The 19,259-nt window shown below is 38.9% G+C and overlaps 1 protein-coding gene across 2 annotated transcripts; it reads left to right on the forward strand.

Annotated features, from left to right (window-relative positions):
• The first annotated feature begins 2,658 nt into the window (after positions 1 to 2,658).
• hdr (hematopoietic death receptor) lies at positions 2,659 to 15,209 on the forward strand. 2 transcript variants are annotated; one of them, XM_004072893.5, is made up of 10 exons: positions 2,659 to 2,789; positions 4,727 to 4,874; positions 9,051 to 9,179; positions 9,253 to 9,364; positions 9,448 to 9,539; positions 9,626 to 9,721; positions 11,989 to 12,029; positions 12,169 to 12,213; positions 13,042 to 13,078; positions 13,199 to 15,209. In XM_004072893.5, exons 1-10 carry the CDS (start codon positions 2,769 to 2,771, stop codon positions 13,498 to 13,500), a joined length of 1,023 nt encoding a protein of 340 aa, XP_004072941.1. In that variant the 5' UTR covers positions 2,659 to 2,768; the 3' UTR covers positions 13,501 to 15,209. The 2 variants fall into 2 exon arrangements, with proteins under 2 accessions (XP_004072941.1, XP_078808679.1); XM_078952553.1 differs by having other exon boundaries at positions 13,042 to 13,100; positions 13,180 to 14,766.
• Positions 15,210 to 19,259: the final 4,050 nt, after the last annotated feature.

The following is a 19,259-nucleotide window of genomic DNA, read 5'->3' on the forward strand; positions in this document are numbered from 1 at the left end:
TATCAACAGGCTGCAGACAACTGCCCGTTAGATAATGTTAGACTTAAAAAACCCCGAAAACACCATTTTGCACAGCAGCCTTATACACTGCTGTCTGTCTGAACACAACTGTGAAACGACATTTCTGCATTCTGAAAATGGAGAGCTTGCAGAGAGCAAGATGCAAGGGACACATATTTTTTTCAGATATTTTCTTTACATAGTTTAAAAATAAATGTTCTCAGCATCATAGTTGGAAAAGGCAGCACTCGTTGCTGTACTGGCAGGTTATTAACTACGTACCTAAAACACCCTAATATGCTATTTTTTTTAGTATGTACTAGGTGAATAGGTGCAATTCAACATATCTGATTTCAAAGCCTCTCAAAGCCAAAGCAGCATGTTTTGGTCTGGAAGGAATGACTTGGCATGTAATTAATTAAAAACCAACACATTCACCTGCAAAATAGTTTGAGTAATGATGCATATCATGCTACAATAAGAAAGATGGTATATCAAGTAGATCAACGTTTAGTGTATAAAGCAGATATTTTTATTTACTTATTTTTTTATTTTTAGTAAAGACTAATAAAACATTACAGAAGGTAATGAAATTAAATATTAACATTAATTGATTTTACAGGCTCTTACTATAAAATCACTGATGAAAGTGGATTAAGGTTTTTGCATATAACCTTTGTGCCAAAAACCAAATAATAAGCATGGAAATACATTCAGAACATTACATTTTACTACAACTACAGAGGTATGAGTTTAAGTTTTTTTTTTCTTATTTTTCTTCATAAATCATTGGTTGTTTGGATCATCAATTTCAGTTAAAGATATCATATAGCAGATGAACACAGTGATATCTCAGAAGTGAAATGAAGTTTATTGGATTTAAAGAAACTTCAATAATTACTTAAACAAAGATAGGCAGGTGCGTAAATTTGGGCACCCCAACGGAGACATGCCATCAATATTTAGTAGATCCTCCTTTTGCAGAAATGACAGCCTCTAACCGATCCTATGGCTTCCAATAAGGGCCTGGATTCTGGTTGAAGGTATTTTGGACCATTCCTCTTTGCAGAACATCTCCAGTTCAGTCAGATTTGATGGCTTCCAAGCATGGACAGCCCGCTTTAAATCACACCACAGATTTTCAAAAAGATTCGGGTCTGGGGACTGAGATGGCAATTCCACAACATTGTACTTGTTCCTCTGCATGAAAGCCTTTGTAGAATTAGAGCAGTGTTTAGGGTCATTGTCTTGTTGAAGTATCCAGCCCTGGCGCAACTTCAACTTTTTCACTGATTCTTGAACATTGTTTGTAAGAATCTGCTGATACTGACTGGAATCCATGCGACCTTCAACGTGGACAAGATTTCCAGTATCTGCTGTGATGTATGGTGCTTGCTTGACTCCGCCCACTATGGGGAGTCTGTTTTGTATGGTTCAGGTTGTGTCTGTACTGGAGGAGGAGGAGAACGAACATGGTGGAATAAACAGAGACACGGTTTTGGATAAACTGTGCTCATCTGCTAAATGACATCTTTAACTGAAATTGATGATCCAAACAACCAATGATTTATGAAGAAAAACCTTGAAAATTATCAGGGGTGCCCAAACTTTCTCATAGCACTGTACAATAGATCAACAGAGTGTGTTTTTGGTTTTTAGGTCCCACTCCAATGAAAATCGTGATTTTGATGTGTATAACAAGTTCTTGTAGCATTCCTCTCACGATGGAGCATACATAGAGATAATTAAGCTTAAAAATGCATTTGTTAGTATTTCCTCATTCAAATAGTTGTGAATCAGGAGCAGACAAAAGTTGTAGGTTTGACGCAGAAGCCACAATCGGTGGGACCCAATCTCCCTGCTCTGCTCCATTCGAATGCATCCACTTGCAGACAAATAGATTCACGTACTTCTTTGTTTTCCTTGTCTGAGCAAAAATGCAAGAAAGTCAACGTGTTTTTTTTCCGGTCATTATGGCTTTGATGTGTCTTAATCGTTTTTATGCATTTATTACTTAATATAAATATAACAATATTGGTGTTATATCAATTTTTTGTATTTTTACATGTAGATCCAATATTTTAAGAACTTTTTTTATTTGATTTATTTATTTTAAGAACAGCAACTAGACACTGTTGTCTGGCAGAAGATCTAAACTTTTCCGATAATAAACTACTCTGACAGTCGATTAAACCTTTAATCCTCGTTTTGTTCAGTTATTGAATATGCTAAAAATCTAAACATAAAACTAAAACTACAAATCCATTATTTAGTCCAATATTTCCCATTTCTCTGCTGCAAAACCAAAGAGCCATGGAGGGATGAAAGAGCAACACGGGGCCCTGGAGCCTCAGGTTGAGGGCCCCTGGGTTAGAGTTTTCTCTTTTACAACTCTTAACTTACTTTTAACGGAGAAAATATGAGTTTTAAAATAAAAATGATAGTGATAAATTTATCTTCTGCATGACATTTCCAATATAATAAACTTTAAAAAGTCTTCCATAAGTAGTCAGCAAGTGACTAGTAAAAATAATAATTATTGTGTTTTAAAAACACATTCTTCACTCATTATGGTACAGAAATAAGATAGTTTTCGTTTTGTTTTCCAGCACAAATTGGATGAACAAACGTGTGGGAGGTTCTTCCTTTTTAGAACAACTATAAACTTTTTAGACTCCGCCCACCGGAACTACCTGCGCGTCGGCGTTTAGAGTGCGTTTAATTGGAAATCGGTTTCCCTCGATGGCATTTGTTTTTGTCATCCTAACATGGAGGTCTGTCGGTTCATGGTAAGTCATTTACCCGTGAAGATATTCAGTTTGGTAAAAGTAGACGGAGAATTAACAACCAAGCTCCGTCGACGTGTTTGTCGGTGGGTAATATAGGGAGCGTTATGTCGGGAGCGTTATGTCGGGACTTGTTCTGTAATCTGTCTGGGTTTTATGTCACTTGTTGCGCTTTATTGTTCCGGATATGTAAACAAACCAAAACATTGTATGTGAGTTAGTTTAAAGGAACTTAAAAAAACTTTGAACGGAGACGGACTCAAAGGTTTGTTAGGACAGACGCTGGAAACGGAGTTTCCCGGTGAGTTGGCTTAATATTTGACTGTCGCTGTTTGCGCTCAGGTGACAAATTCCTCTGGAACTGGAGAAAGTAGCGAGACGCTCCAGCTATTTTGACGCACGTGAGCTGCCGTATTGTCTAGTGGTTGATTTGGTTTTGTTTGTTTTCTTTCTCCATATTTATTTTTTAAACTGCATGAAGTGGCACTTGAAACCTATTTTACATATTCTACTTGCTTATAAATATATTGACGGAATATTGTTTACAACGGAACGGAACATTTGAAGTTATTATATTTAGACTCAAGGTATGTTGGAACCGAAGCTGGAACTATATTTCCTTATATTCCCTCACTTTTAGTTTAGACTAACTATACTTGTAATACACTTAATAAATATATATATATATATATATATATATATATATATATATATATATATATATATATATATATATATATATATATATATATATATATATATTCCAAATAAGGGTAGGGAGAAGAAACATCTTTTTTTTCAAAATAAAAGTAATACGTAGTCGTGAAAGTTTAGAAAGGTTTTGGTACCTATGAAGACAGCAGTTAAAATATGAATCTGATTTTATTGGTTAGAATAATTTGATTTAGGCATGCTAAAATAGAAATTTAAAGTGCAAATTGAGCTAAACTGAGTTTCACTGACAGTTACTGAATCGATTTTAAAATATCTGTTTCTGTGTAAATCAGTTTTCCCATTTGTGGGTAACGTTGACGTGCAGTGAGGTTGATGGCTGGTGAGGCACTGACTCTTCTGGAGTCAGATTTACAATGAAAGAACTAGATATTTCACCATTCATCCAACGGCAGCTAACAGCATATAAAATGCACACAAGAACATATTTGTCCTAAAGGGAAGATTTCTTTTATAGACATGGATAGAACACTGTGAAAAAACAGACGACAGATCTAGTGCTTATTGTTGTCGCACCCTCGTGTGCCGCTGTCTTCCTCCCCATGTGCAAACTGTAACCCCAGGTAGCCGACCCCTGATTTAGAACATCATCAAATCTGGTTTACATATGCAAGACAGCAAAAGACCCTTTGCACTGGTGTTGTGCAGACACACATGTCTCCATAAAGAGATCACACTAATTTTACAAACAACTAAAAGTCAGGTTGTGAAGTGCAGTGAGAGTGAGTGTTGTTCTTCCAACATGTCTGTATTTGCCTTAAAAAGTTTGACTTTTTCGTTTTCTTTTATGAACTTACATAAAAAATGCAGTGAGCTATGTTTGTGTTACTGCAATAAACCTGACTCATTCTGCCGCGCCATGAAGGATGTCAGGTTTGTGGTTTGTCACCCACTTATCAATGAACAGAGTTGTTAGTCACGTCCTTGTGAGTTGAAGCAAGTAAAACAAACAGAAAAAAGGATGTGAAAAGTTTGGCTATCAAAAAAGTTACATTCTTCTTTATCAGCAGTTTTGTTTCTGTTGGTTCATCCCACTTTTCCTCTGCTCATCATTAGAGCACTCATTTGGTTTTTAGCAAAATCTGTGTAACAACAACGAAATGATCTACAAAACACCAAAACCTTGAATGTTATTGCTTTGTTTATATAAATGAATATGTCTGGATGCAAATGTTTGATGCGCTGTAATGTTTGTTTCTTTTCTGTAGGTTTCAGTGGGCTGTCTTGCGTTTCTTGTCACATTGACAGCGGCGAACCTCCCGCCTGGATTGAGAGTCAGAAGACGACGACATTTTGGCGCCTGTGGAGAGCAGGAGTACCCGAACGGCAACATTTGCTGCCTCAACTGTAAAGCTGGTAAGATGAATAATGGGGCCAGGCGGGTGAAACGGTTCCAAACACAAAGTGAATTTATTATAATTATTATTTATTATTATTTGAGTAAAACTGGTTCAAAGACAACCTTCTCATCCTGCAGCGTCTCTCTGTCTGCCGGCGTAGCTAGCAAGCCAGCGAGCTCTGCCAGCAGACCGAGAGCCGCCACAGGTGCGACAGGCTGGCTACCTGTCCAGGGTGAATCCCGCCTTTGCCCAACAGTAGCCGGGACGGGCTCAGGCAACCCTGCAGCCCCCACCGGTTAAGGAAATGAACAGAAGTTCAGGGCAAAAATGCTTGCATTGGATGTGTTTTCTACCTGCTGAGCTATTCACCCAAGACGTCACATGCCCCAAACCCGAGTCCCTGGTTGTTAGATGCAACAAAATTCAGATATTTGAAGTCTGTCTGCACCACCAAAATCCTGCCGCCCTGCTCAAATCGTGTTGCTGGCAGACATATCCACAAGACCTCGGATCGCGTCTGTAGTTAACATTAAAACTGGCCGCCTCTGCCGAGCAAATCACGGTGTGAACGTATTTGGATGAATACTAAGAAAATGTTAATGGATCAAAATATTGTTTTGGATTGTTTTTGTAAGGAATGAACACTAAAATGCAATTAAAAGCTAAAAAAAAAAAAAAAAAAAAAGATTTTTGTGTGGTATAGGCCCTTCAAATAAAGAGTGTTTCAGCTGAACTAAGGCTTTCTGGAAGTCTGTTCCAGATCTGTGCTGCATAGAAGCTGAATGCAGCAGGTTTGGTTTTGACTCTAGGAACTGACAGAAAACTGGGTCCAGATGACCGGAGAGGTCTGGCTGGTACACACTGGGTCAGGAGGTCAGTCATGTAATTTGGTGCTAAACCATTCAAGGCTTTATAAACCAGGAACAGAACTTCAGAGTCTATCCTCTGGCAAGCAGGCAGACAGTTTAAAGACCTTAGAACTGGTCTACTTCTTTAGTCAAGGTGAGAACCCGAGCAGCAGTGCTCTGAATCAGCTGCAGCTTCCTGATTGATTTTTTTTGGTAGTCCAGTAAAAACACTAGCCGCGGTTACATGGGCAGAATATCTTGATCGGATCAATGGTCGGGTTAAAATTCACCCGTGCACATGGGCACAGAAAACCTTTTTCCGATTAGAACAAACGTTCCCATGGCTCACACTTTCGTTCGGAATGAATAATTTGGGCATGCGCAGTAGTGTAAAATCACCCGGATGCGGAAATAGGTCCCGTTGTAAACAAACCGCTGCCACAGACATTTATACAGCAGCTCGGTAACATACGAGACGATCTTTCAAACGTGCTTTTATTAATGTTATGAATATTATGAAGTGCCTGTTCGCTCATCGTTATATTTAATCTGTGTGGTCAGTGCTTTTTTGTGGAAGAATTAAGATGGACGAAAGCTTAGGACAGGCTAACACGGGCTAACATCATTAACCTGATGGACACAAAATCCAGGACCGTGCGAGAAACGCAGCAATCTGCAGCTTTCTAAGGACTGAGCGACATTTATTTATGCTCTGAAAAGTTCACACAGACCGCCCCAAAGCCACTTTGTGAGCTAGCGGCCCGAGCTCTGTTCGAACACGGTTCCTCCCGAGTCCTGCAGCCGCTAACCTAGAGCGGCGGGACGGCTCGCAGTCTGAATTCTCCCACACATAACAAAACAACAAAACGCACACGTAAAAAAGCCCCCCCCCCCCCCCCCCCCCCCCACACACACACACACACAGACACAAAATTATTAATCCAGCTCCTCTGCTCACTCAGGTGCCAGTGGACCGAGTGAGCGTCGGGGGGCACGAAGCGCCCCTCCTCCGAATCTCCCCCATGAGGGGTGAAAGAGAGGGGAGACCCAGCGTGGCAAGAGCGGAGCGGCGCTTTTCACGGGGCGTCCGCAAAGCAGCTGGTCGGTCCTGTATGCGCTCCAAAGCTTTCTCTCAGCGAAACACCGTCTATGCATGACGTAAACCAGAGCAGCAGTGACACACGATCGGAATTACCGTTTACATGCTCCACGATCGGATAAATGATCGGTATAACCCACCTATCTCGATCGGAAAGAAATTCTGATCCGAATGAGTCTGATCGGGGCAGAGTATTCCGAACGGCGCGTTTACATGACGCATTTTCTTTCCGATCAGGCGTTCATTCCGATTACTTTTGCCCATGTAAACGCGGCTACTGTTGCAGTAGACAAGTCGACGAAAGATGAATGCCTGAACTTGTTTCTCCAGGTCCTGCTTAGTCATCAGATCTTTAATCCTTGACAGATTTTTAAGATGATAGTAGGCTGATTTATGTGACTGGCTTAATGTGTTTATGAGAATTTAGGTGTGTCCATCCCTAGACCCATGTTTAGTGGTTGGTGTTTTTTAGATGAATAGATTGAAGCTCTGTAGCGACCTCCAGACGGTTCTCTTTAGCCCCAAAGACAATAACCTCAGTTGTGTCTTTGTTTAACTGAAGTAAGTTGTGACACATCCAGGCAATAATGTACTCATTGCATTTACCAAAAGCCTGTACATGGCCTCGGGCTCCTGGTGACATGTCTTATATATATGTGTCATCTGCGTAGCTATGGCAACAAATGTTTTGTTTTTTACCAGTGGAAGCATGTAGATGGAAGTGCAGCCTTGGGGAACTCCATATGCAGCTTCTGTTGGCTCAGATGTGAAGTTACCGATCGACACAAAATGGTTCCTGTTGTCCCAAGTATGTTTTGAACCAGTCTAGTATTGCCCCTTTGAGACCCACCCAGCTTTCCAGTCACTAAAGTAATCTAGTGTGGTCAACTGTATCAAATGACCCACTGGGATCCAATAAAACTAGTAGGAACATATTTCCTCTGTCTTTATTCAAACATTTATCATTAGTCACTTTGGTTGAGCCATCTCAGTGCTGTGCGGCTGTTTGATCAAAATGAATGAGTCACCAAACTGCCTCACATGACTGATGAGCACCTATTTTTACTATTGAATAGTTAACTATTTTTTTCTAGCTGATAGTTGCACCATTTTTGCTTGCTTGTTCAAGCTACTTCAGAGAAGTGCACTATTTAGGTATTAAATTATAAAATTAGGAGACTAAAATAAAAATAGGGACCAACCTGGTTTTGTTTTTTAAATGTGTTTCAAAATTATTGGATCAGGAGGACTCTGCATCAACAAATACTCTAAATCAAATGACTCTGAATTGGATCAGGGGCAAAAAATCTGATTGGGCTAACTTTATTGACTATCTTGTATAATTTTTCTTTTCCTTTTTTTTTTTGTGAGGGAAATTAAGGGTGTCCTTTTTAGGTCATGAGGGTCTTAACGATTGTATTTTTAATTTTCAGACAGATTGTTTTCCTTCTTTTTTTCTCCACGTTGTTTTTTCTATTCCAATATGAAATTCTTTACTGTGTGAGATATATCATATCTACTTATTTATGTGAGATACTTAAACAGCAAAATCCTCCCAGTTTCTAGTGCCTGGGACTTGGAGGGCATTTTACACATGAGAAGAATATACCAACTTGTCCCATCATAGCAGTGCTGCTTATATAACATACATGAATGTTCATAATTGAGTTTGGTGACTATAAGACAATCTTAGGATAGAACAAAACATCTGAGAAGAGAAGGTCAATGGATTGTTACTGGAGTGTGGTTGATGGAATCGATTAATCGATCTAAATCAATTCAAGCTTAATAAAGCAATAAACGATCCATGAAAGTAGATGGCAATCTTTTATGCCTTTCGTTTTGTTTTAGGAAACCATTTAACTCTGTATGATGTTAGCAATCTCATTGGTTTATTATTTCACGGATACATTTTACAGTATGTGTATTGTATCAGATTAATATGAATATCTTCAAAACATATAAGGTTATTAATGTATTTCTTTACAAATATGTCTAAATGTGTAAACTGTAAATTCAAATTTGAATTGGATCGATTCGAGTGGATTGAAAGAATCGATCCAGGCTTTGGTGAATCAAATCAGATTCTGGAAATTATTGGCAATAACAAGCCGTAAGAGTTACATCAGCTTTTTAAATGGAAAAAGTAATTTTCCATGTATATTGAAGTGATGCTCTTGACTCCTCCAATTTTTGGTGTTTGTATCGATAAACAGCTGTTAATATTCGTGCTCATGTGTTTTAGGCACCTTTGTGAAATCGTCTTGCACCGCTGCAGGACAGAGGGGCACATGTGAAGAATGCGACTACGGAACGTTCACCGAACATGACAACCATTTACAAAAATGCGTTGACTGTGCAAAGTGTGGTCCAGGTAATTCTCTATGACAGCCTTATGTTGTTTTCTTTTGAGTGAATCCGCATAAACCATTGAGTGTCTTTCTCAGATCAGGAAGTAGCCGAGCAATGCACCAACACCCAGAACACTAAATGTCGATGCAAAGCAGGAAGGTTTTGTAACCCTGAAGAGGCATGTGAAGTCTGCAGGAAGTGTTTGACGTAAGTGCGAGGGTTTTTGTGGACAGCTGTAAGAACCGCCTAGTTTTATTAACATTTTGCACTTTTTCCTGCCATCAAAATAGGTGTAAGAGTGATGAGGAGATAGTGAGGAACTGCACATTTACCAGCAACACCGTGTGCAAGAAAATCCCACTGAAGCCAGGATCCTCCTTAGGTAACGTTTTGAATGACGCTTTGGCGCACAGAGAGGTGTGCAGATTTATTTTGATGTAACTTATGTATACATCTTTTTCTTTTCAGATGCTGTATTTTTTGTCCTCTGCGTGATACCTGTTGTATTATTTTTGGTTGCTGGAGGAATATTTCTCAAATACAAGAAGAAATGTGGATGTAGAGGTATGTAGAGGTAATCAATTGTAACTTAAAACCTGTCTTTGCAGACAAATTGCAAAAGAATTAAAACTTTATTTTCTTTTTTTATTGATACAAAAGTGTTGAGTGCGTTAGACTCACAGGACACCTATGTAAGATGTCAGCAGCACCCATTCAATTCAAAACAGCTCATGACGAAATGAATAGAAAGTTGTCAACAGTTTAACATAACCCGTGGCGTGACTGAATTTCCCAGTAGTTCCTGTTTGTCTCATCACAACAAATGAAAATACAAAAAAACATTCCAGGTTTCCAGGTGCACACTCACTCTCACTTTGAGGCATGCAGCAGTGAATCATCGACAAAGGCAAAACCCAGAAAAATAAGTTCCAACAAAGGAAGGATGAATCTAAGATTCAAAAGACATTTGGATTAAATGTTGCAGTTTTCAGATTTCCCTTCCATGGAAGTAGAAGACCCACACCATAAGAAAAAACAGCTTTTTTCTTTACCACCAGTTGTGGTGTGATGTGTCCCTGACAAATAAAGGGAGCACATTATAATGTTTTTGTGTGCCAGTCCAGGTAAATGCAGAGCGTTGTGTCAGGTTAAGAACATCCTATCAATCATGGAAATATTGCAGATGATTCATTCAGGCAAACTTTAAACGTTACAGCCAAAAGGCAAAGAGGCTAACACTGAAATTTTTCCAATTCTTGACTGGCATTTTGTCAAATAATGCATCAGGATCATTGACTGTATAAAGGAACTGGACTGAGTTACCCCTCCCCCCTCAGGTTATATATATTACTTTGTTACTTGTGAGGGTAGCCATTCTTGCTCTGATACTTTGATTTTAACATGTTCTTGCTAAGTCTATTTTGTTTGTAATTATTTTTTCTGTAGCGCATGTTCTTCAAGTTACAAACTGACCAATCAGATGCCTCGGTGAAAGCATGTGGTGCCCGCTGGTGCCCATTTTTCTCAAGCATAGATGAACAGTTTCGCATCTTTCTCTCTTGCTTAAACTCTCAAAAAGTTCAAGAATTAGTCTAATATTAGAGAATGAAAACTGACTGCGATCAAAAATTGTAAAGGAGAGGCAGCACAGAGGAGATTGATTGATAATGTTTTACAGCCAATCAGAACAAAGAACACAATGTGCTGTTAAAAAAAAGCATATAAAATTGTACTAAAGATTAGTGAGATAGTAAAAGGTGCATCGCAATACAGTGAGGGAACACTTTATTTTAAAATTGTTTACATTCGACATATTGACTAAGCACCTATATTTTAACTTTCTGACTATTTTCCTTTCAATAATACACTCTATTTTCTTTTTTAATGTCCTTTATTAGATGTAAATAAACAAACCCAACTCTAGAACAGTGCCAGTAGATAGAGATGAGTGACTAATGCTGTAAGGACGGGATTCTGCTGAAATGTGGAGGATCTGGATTTGTAGATGACGTCTGAGATTGCAGAAGTATTGGGAATCTGACAGCCTGAGAGTGAGGGAAGTAGAGTGGAGGAGAGAAGGATGGACAGAAATTTGACTCTAAAATTACAGGAGTCTGAAGAGTACAGATGGGAGGACAGTGAAAACAGACTCTTTGAGTTTCCTAATTGGTGCTGATGAAGCTTGAGTAGTTAGTTAATTGATTAAGCCTGAATAATTATAGTCTTTTATAGTGAGTTAGTTTAGTTAAGATGACTTTATTAATCCCACATTGGGGAAATTCATTTATCTGTGGCAGCAACAACGACGTTCAGAAATGACATCCAAAAAAGACATCAAAAATGACATTCATATTAAATAAATACATAAATATTAAATAAATACAGTTGCGAAAGTGTAAAAAAACATGTGATCAACTGTAAAAAAACATGTAAAAAAATCTTTTCTTTTTCTTTTTTAATACAAAAATAAGTAATTAATAAAGTACACACCAAAACCGTTCAGGAACGAAAACAATTGAAAACAGCAACAACTTAAATGAGCCGTATGCATTTCTATGTGGATGCTGAGACTTTGATTTTGAATGTCTGGAGTTCAGGGATAAAAAAAGGGGCAGAAATGGTGAAGAAGATAGATCCATGTTTGTAAATGAAAAGCTCTGGCGGGTTTAACCAGGTGTCACAGTAACCAATCGAACATAATGATAGGAAGAATACTTTGCCTTTCATAAAAGTTAACTGAAGTCACACAAGGTAAAATTGCTTTCTGTCTGGGGCTTTAGGGGATTCCTTCTTTCCAAGTGATTCACCTTTTCTTTTTTTCCTGTGTTCAGGCTCTTCCCAAGCCTCTCCTACAGTTGCAAAATCGGAGGAGGTGAGTAACTCGTTGAAAATTTTGGCAGCAAAGCAAATCGCCTGACAGGAAATCCTAATTCAAAATGGGTTTTGTTTGAATCATTTCTACCTTAAGACACCCATAAATAGTTGATTTTCTGTTCCACGTTTTCTTCCAGAATTGCGGTGGCAGAGGCAGCAGCGCAGCTCTGATTTTGCTATCGGTAAGCAGATTTTCACAGCGGTATTAAGAAAAACATTCACTGCTAGTTGAACCTGCCCTCCAATATCTGGGGGGAAAATGTTGAGAAAATCTGAACAAAGCTTTTTCATCGCAGCATGAGATCTGTTTTATCTGCTGATACTTAGCAAACACGTTGCATAAACTTGGGAAAATTGTTTGTGTTTGAATTAGACATACTAGATGATAAAATTAAAGTTCTTAATAACAGTAGGAAGACAAGACTTCTCTGTATTTCCACACTGGTGCAAAATAATTACCCTTTTAAATAAATGGAGGCAATAATCTGAACCACTTAAAACGGTAAAAAGTACTTTTGTACTTTGTTGATTCACCTGGAGTCTTTTATCTAAACAGGGGAGAAACAATCATTACAACTGTATTCAATTCAGTTATGTGAAGTTGGAAATCCATTTTGCGTCTAAACAATCTTCTTTCTTGTCTCCCGTCTTTTGAAATGTCTTTTTTTGGCACCCAGTACTATGTAAAAAAAATCTGATCTGGCACATCTTTAGTCTATTTTAAGCCTGCAGCGACCCCACACAGAAAAAAACAAGACCCCGTCCACCATTCAAGCTTCAAACCTCTGTTGGATAATCCCTCCACAGTAGGTGGCAGTATTTAGCAGTGGAACATTTCCTCCAGAGCTCAATTTTTACACAGAGCAACTCATACAGGATTTTTAGGAATGTTCATATGTTCATATATTGATTATTTGTGAAGTGCAGTTGATTTCAGTTTTCAGTTCAGAGTAAACAGAACAAAAAGAGTCAATTAAACCTAAATGAGCATTATTTTTCTGATGTTACAGGAAGAAGAGCAACTCCCAACACTCATTCCCGTGAATGGTAGAGTGCTTTACCCTTTTCAGTTCAGTGCAAATGAATTTGTAACAATATGAAAAATGAAATTCAACCGGAAAAGTCTTTAGTTTCATCTTGAAATATAGATCTATATTTTGTTTGCAGGTGAACAGTCTCTCCGAAGTTGCTTTGAGTTGTTTGAAGAACTGGACGTGGATTTTCACAAGAAGTTCTTCCGCCGCCTCGACTTCTCGGACAACGCGATCAAAAGCAAAGACAACCTTCTTTACGAAGACAAAATTCACGAGCTCCTGAACTCCTGGGTGGAGCGAGAAGGCAAAAAAGCCAATTTAAATGAACTGCTTAAAGTGTTGGTTGAGCTAAACCAGAAGAGAACAGCTGAGAAGATCATGAAGAAGGTTCTTGACAACGGTCAGTACTGCACCGAGTCCAAAGATGAAGTCTAAGGGTGAACCCCACTGCATCACATGAAAGCGACTTGGAGAACATCACAAAGAACCATCCAGATCAGGCAAAAAGGCCTTTTTTGGGGAGAAAATGTGAGCATTTTTGTCAGACCTTTGTCTGCCTGCACCACAGTTCTTTTGTCCTCGTTTGTAACCTGACCAGTACTTTCAATTATTACATTGTGGCTTTCCAAGCTTTACTTTCAATGTTCAGTGCTAATAGTGCTCTATTATTGAATAGTTTCAATAGTTTATGATCCACGAGTTGTGTTTTGCATCAAGGATTTCCTTCCTCCAGTCAGAAGCAGTTTGCAAACATCTGTGATATGTTGCTCTATGAGTCATTTGTTTTCTGAGTCTGAAAACGTCAGACAGGAAAAACCTGACAGTCAGGCGGAAGCTTTCGCCTGATATGAGAAACTGCAGGATCACGCTGAAGAACAGGCGGCTTCGATGAACCTGAAACAGAAGTTTTGGTGGTTAATGTGGCCAACTGCCGCCATGGAAAGTCCCAACACAAATGGTAATCCCATTTTTATAGTATGTGGTGCCCTTCCTCATTTTGCAAAAAGCACAAGTTTACAGTTGAAATGCTCACACTTGTTGTAGCTTAAAGAAGAGATTGGAATTTAGACATACCTAGCAGAAGGAATTTCTGCAAACTACACTGTCCAAAGACCACTGTGAAAAGGAATGAGGCTTACTTGTGTTTTACTAAAGGTATGAACTGTCACTGAAATCTCAGGAAAGTGTTTGTTTGTTTTTCCATCCTTTTGTCTGAACAGTTGCATATTGTGAGAACATAACTCACAATGCGCTGAGATGTTTTACTACACTAAAAAAACTATTTCGAGTAGCTGTCTCGTGTATTTGGTTAAAAGCACTGAGGGGTTTTGCTACTTCCACTGCCTCTTTCTGTTAGGCTGCTGCACGTTTCAGCCAAAGCTTTTCCATCAGTGTTGGTTCCGTTAAAGAAGCAGAAGAACCTTATATCTTTCCAGAATCCAAGCTCATTTATTCACTTTTTTTGAAACGATGTATTTTATATGGTATTTATGAGATCACCTTTTTCGTCTTCGTACAGATGACAGAAACACGAAAGCCAAATCCTTGCGGGACAGTAATGACTATTTATTGAAATGTTTTAAACCAAATAACTGCTGTTCTTTAAATGTACCCAGAATGTTGCACTGCTTTTTGAAAAGTGGATATAGTTACATTTTCACACTCATTTCATGATCTGCACAAATTTCATTTTGATGTTGGTACTGAGGTTGAACATGTTTTGTTCAGTTTCTCATTAACTTGACTTAATTAAATGTTTTTTTTTATTTATTCATTTGCTTTAACTAATATAACTGGAGTGATGTTTTGTGTTCCAAGACATTTAAATGTGAATTTATAAAAAAAATAGTGAAGACATGTCTCGCTTTTCTTTATTTTAGAGATTCAACTATTCATTGCTACTGAAGTTATAGTTTTTTTTTTTGGTTGCCTTAGCAAAGGACTTCCTGTGTTGAATCCAATTGTACAATCAAACCAGAACAAACTTTCCTTTTTTTTTTTTAACTGAAAACTGAATGCTAATGTGTAATTTGTACGTTTGATTTTTATTTTATTTTTTTAAGTGCAGATGTAGAATACTTTGAAGGATTGAGCCTCCACATTGTAATTCTTTTTGTAAAATTAAAAAAACACACTAAAAGACATTTTGTTTTGAACGAATACTTTATGGGACTGAAAAAGAAGTGAAAAAAAACATCTGAAATGGGGTGAGAGGTATTAAAGACCTCCAATTTCATTACTACACCCGGTACACCTACTTTTTAATATATTCCTATTCTCTCTAATTTCTAGTTTAATTCATATTGCTCTATTTCAAAGTATTTAAAGTGGATGTGATTTTGATTTATTTACCCCCCCAAACGTCTATACAAATAGAAATATCTTGTAAAATGAATGCTAAAAATAAAAAGAAAAGATTTTTGGTCTTGGTTTATTTAAAACTGAGATGTTTCTGGTCAATTTCTTATTCAGATATCTAAAATTTAAAGTGAACCAGAGTTTGTTTCCAGGACAATTTTCAGTCTGAATGCACCCAAGCGGTCCCTGATCCAGGACCAGGAGCTGCTCACTGACCCATCTTTCGAGGTGGTCTCAGTTCGTTTCCAATCGGACTGAGTTTGTTCTGAGTTTCCTCAGTCTAAGTGCAATTTGTCCTCGAAGTAGGACAACTGGACCAAAATGGCCACCGTAGCTGGTGGTCAGATGATCTAAATAGTTGGAATGAAGGAGCAGATGAGCTGCGGACAAATGTCAAGCAACAATTGACGAGTTATTAAAATGGGAAAAAGGGTCTGACTGTTATTTGTAAGAACATTTATTTTAACACAGCTGAAAATGTGTCTTACATGCTTTTCTGTGTCAGGCGCTGCTGTGATGTCATTTTAAAGCTTGTCCTCTCAAAACAATGCCATAACGCCACAACGATGAAACACAGCAAGCCATTGAAATGTGTTCGGACAAACAAGTTTTAACTTGATACACACTGCTTCTCACTCTTTCCGGACAATCGATATGTCATAAACACTTACCTGCACCGGGCCAAAAAAGGAAGTAAAATATGTTGGGCCAGACGTTGATGCAGACTATTGGTCATCAAAATATAAAGTTTGAAAGAACTATCCTGACAACAACTGCAAAGGGCAGAACTTCCATAATTTCTGTCTCTAGTTGCTTTTCTCCGCCCTCGTAATACTTGACCAATTAGTGAAGAGATTTCTATTCACATAGTTTTGTTTACTACCTTTGGTTCGAATAAGAAAAGGCTGCTTGATAGCAGTCTGAATACAGACCAAACACAAGGTTCAGAGCTCAATCCAGACCAAATTAACCCTTGTGCTATCCTAGGCACTTGAACGTTGGGAGTTGGGTCATTTAGACCCACTAGACAGTGCTCTGAACCTTTTTTCTTCAATGAATTGTGAACCTCACTGCTGTCCATGGATTATATGAAATCTTTCCACCTTTATCCACCTTTGTCATGCTAGGGAGAACACATCAATGTAAGGGTGGGGTCATCTAAGATAGCACGAGGGTTAAAAGAACAAATAATGCTACCGGACTTAGACGCATTTTGCTCATGCAACCTGGTACGGATTGGATACCTGCACCTGCCTTTTTTTGCAACTGTGATTAAATTTGTCAAAGAATGGAGAAATGCATACAATGGATGAAATGCCCCCCCCCACCCCCCAGGGTGGCGTGCCTCACGGTTTGAGAACATACAAAGTCAGTGATCTTTATTTTATTTATTTATACTTTGTATAAAGGATCATTCACTTTGTACACGTCTTCCCTGCGAGGATTCTTTCTCAAATATTTCCCAGACAACCATGTTAAATATGAGACTTTAACGCAGCAGCACCTGCTGATTAGAGCTCTGCCCAGGAGGATCAATTTATTGAAATCACGTCAGACTCCACTCTGAGGATGAGGTTTACAGCACAGACACTGCCTAATTTTGGCTGGGTGTCTATCCTAGGCACTTGAACATTGGGAGTTGGGTCATCTAGACCCACTAGACAGTGCGCTGAACCTTTTTTCTTCAATTATTTGTGATCTTCACTGGTGTCCATGGATTACATGAAATCTTTCCACCTTTTTCCACCTTTGTCATGGTAGGGAGAACACATCAATGCAAGGGTGGGGTCATCTAAGACAGCACAAGGGTTAAGCAGACTGGGTCCGGAACCAAACAGCTTTTCCAGTCTGAATGTACCCTTAATGACTGTTTCAGTGAGTGCAGCTGGTCTGGAAGTGCATCACAGACAGCAAAAACAACTGCGCTGTTTCATGTTCATGGCATCACGTTGTCTTGGTGACCTTAGAACAAGTCCATTTATGTTCAGCATAATTTAACACACGGCCTTTAGATATGGCCAAACCTGACAGCAGGAATCATCTGAAGTTTGATCTCAAGTTCTTCTCAAGGTGAGCGTGTGAGCCTGTGCAGGAATGCATGCTTGCAAGTGTGAGCGTGTGCTGCTGGAGGCCTGTCCATGAATCTAGACAACAAAGAGTCAAGTCTTTTTTTTTCTTTTAAGAAACTGTGAAAAACTGTGAGCCAAAATGAACCCAAAGACAATAGATAGATAGACTCAACGTCCCAGTTAGTAGTAGTTCTGCTTTAGCTTGCCCACTTCTGCACCCTCTGGTCAATTAAAGAGCACCCATATAAAGGGAAGTGGTTAAAGACATGTATGCAGACCCTGTTTACTTCCCCCGCAAATGTCCAAGAAATATTTTAGTCCCTGTCAATTTCGGATGAATTAGGTTTTTTTCTTACCTTCTTTTACTGCGCGCTTTTCATTTGTGTGCAAGCTTTCCTGCCAACGGATCTATTTATTATTAATGCAAGGACTTATCTTTTAAGCTTTAAAACATCTGGCCTCATTTAAAGTAAACTGAAATAACTATAACGGCGGGGAAATAATCTACCGGTTGGTTTAACCCTTGTGCTATCTTAGATGACCCCACCCTTACATTGACGTGTTCTCCCTACCATGACAAAGGTGGAAAAAGGTGGAAAGATTTCATGTAATCCATGGACACCAATGAAGATCAAATCATTAAAGAAAAAAGGTTCAGAGCACTGTCTAGTGGGTCTAGATGACCCAACTCCCAATGGTACAGTGCCTAGGATAGCACAAGGGTTAATGTCTCTCTTTTGTGTTGCTTCCTAAGACCATCTTAAATGAAAACTGGTAACTAAACTCAAATGAGTTAAAAAAAATCAATGTTAAATATATATAAAATATAGCAAACATAGCAATAAAACATAGCAGAGATAATCCTTCTTGTCCTATTCAGCCAAATTGTGTAACTTCTTTTAAATGAATGCATTTTTGTGAAAGGCTGGACCCTGTGGTGTACAAAAAATGTTCACATCTTCTGCAATGCAATCATGTAGCTGCAATTAATGTTGTGTTAGTCTACTTTCATGATTGTCTTTCCTTCAGTTGAAAATCATGTCAGCGTCCTGCTGCCTCATTTACTCCTTCTTTTCATCTGGTAGTCCCATCAGTGCTCTTCACTGCCAGTTTGTATCAGCTCAAGACAGGTATGGTTTTCTAATGTTGTCCTAATGAATGCTGAAGGGTTTACGGTTTCTGTCAGCTCAGATGCCATCTCTACAATGACGCCTCAAAGCAGCACCGATGCCTCTGCTGTCACAAATCAGCTCACACAACCTCATCCATCAGACGGATGTTCACTGTTACCAGCCATCTGCTTGTCATGCAGCAACGAGATATAAAGGTGACAGCTCAGATACTTAGCACATCAGATTTTGTAAATAGAAAGGTCTCAGAATATTCCTTGTGTTTAAGTACCAACAGCTGTCAAACAGCTAGGTGTTTAAAATATGTTATCTAAATGTGTCTCATCCCCTGGTGTAGTGGTGAGCTGCAGACACAGCCACACTCAGAAACCATTCATCGCCAGTTCGTTGCCCTCTGTGGTGCAGTACTCTGTCTCATGATGTCACGTGATCATAATCTGAATCTAGATCCGCTCTCGTTCGTGTATTCACTTCTGCCTCCTTGTCTACAGGATCTATCTCTACAAGTGCCAACCTGGGTCCACCCTTCTACCTTCTGTCCGGTAATTTCTGAGCTCCTGCCCTCCAGTCAAGCCACAACTCCACGACTCAGCTTCACGCCAAAACGCCACGCTTCGTCTGGAACGCTACTCACCGA

Source organism: Oryzias latipes, chromosome 9, assembly GCF_053564925.1.
Source record: "Oryzias latipes strain Hd-rR chromosome 9, Olatipes_Hd-rR_3.1".
Lineage (NCBI taxonomy): Eukaryota > Metazoa > Chordata > Actinopteri > Beloniformes > Adrianichthyidae > Oryzias > Oryzias latipes.

Bases quoted from the DNA above. Each gene is read 5' to 3' on its own strand.
- hdr (XM_004072893.5), top strand. From the start codon at position 2,769: ATGGAGGTCTGTCGGTTCATG. The intron at 9,180-9,252 runs GTAATTCTCTAT...TGTCTTTCTCAG, and splicing joins CTGTGCAAAGTGTGGTCCAG to ATCAGGAAGTAGCCGAGCAA. The intron at 13,079-13,198 runs GTAGAGTGCTTT...TTTTGTTTGCAG, and splicing joins AACACTCATTCCCGTGAATG to GTGAACAGTCTCTCCGAAGT.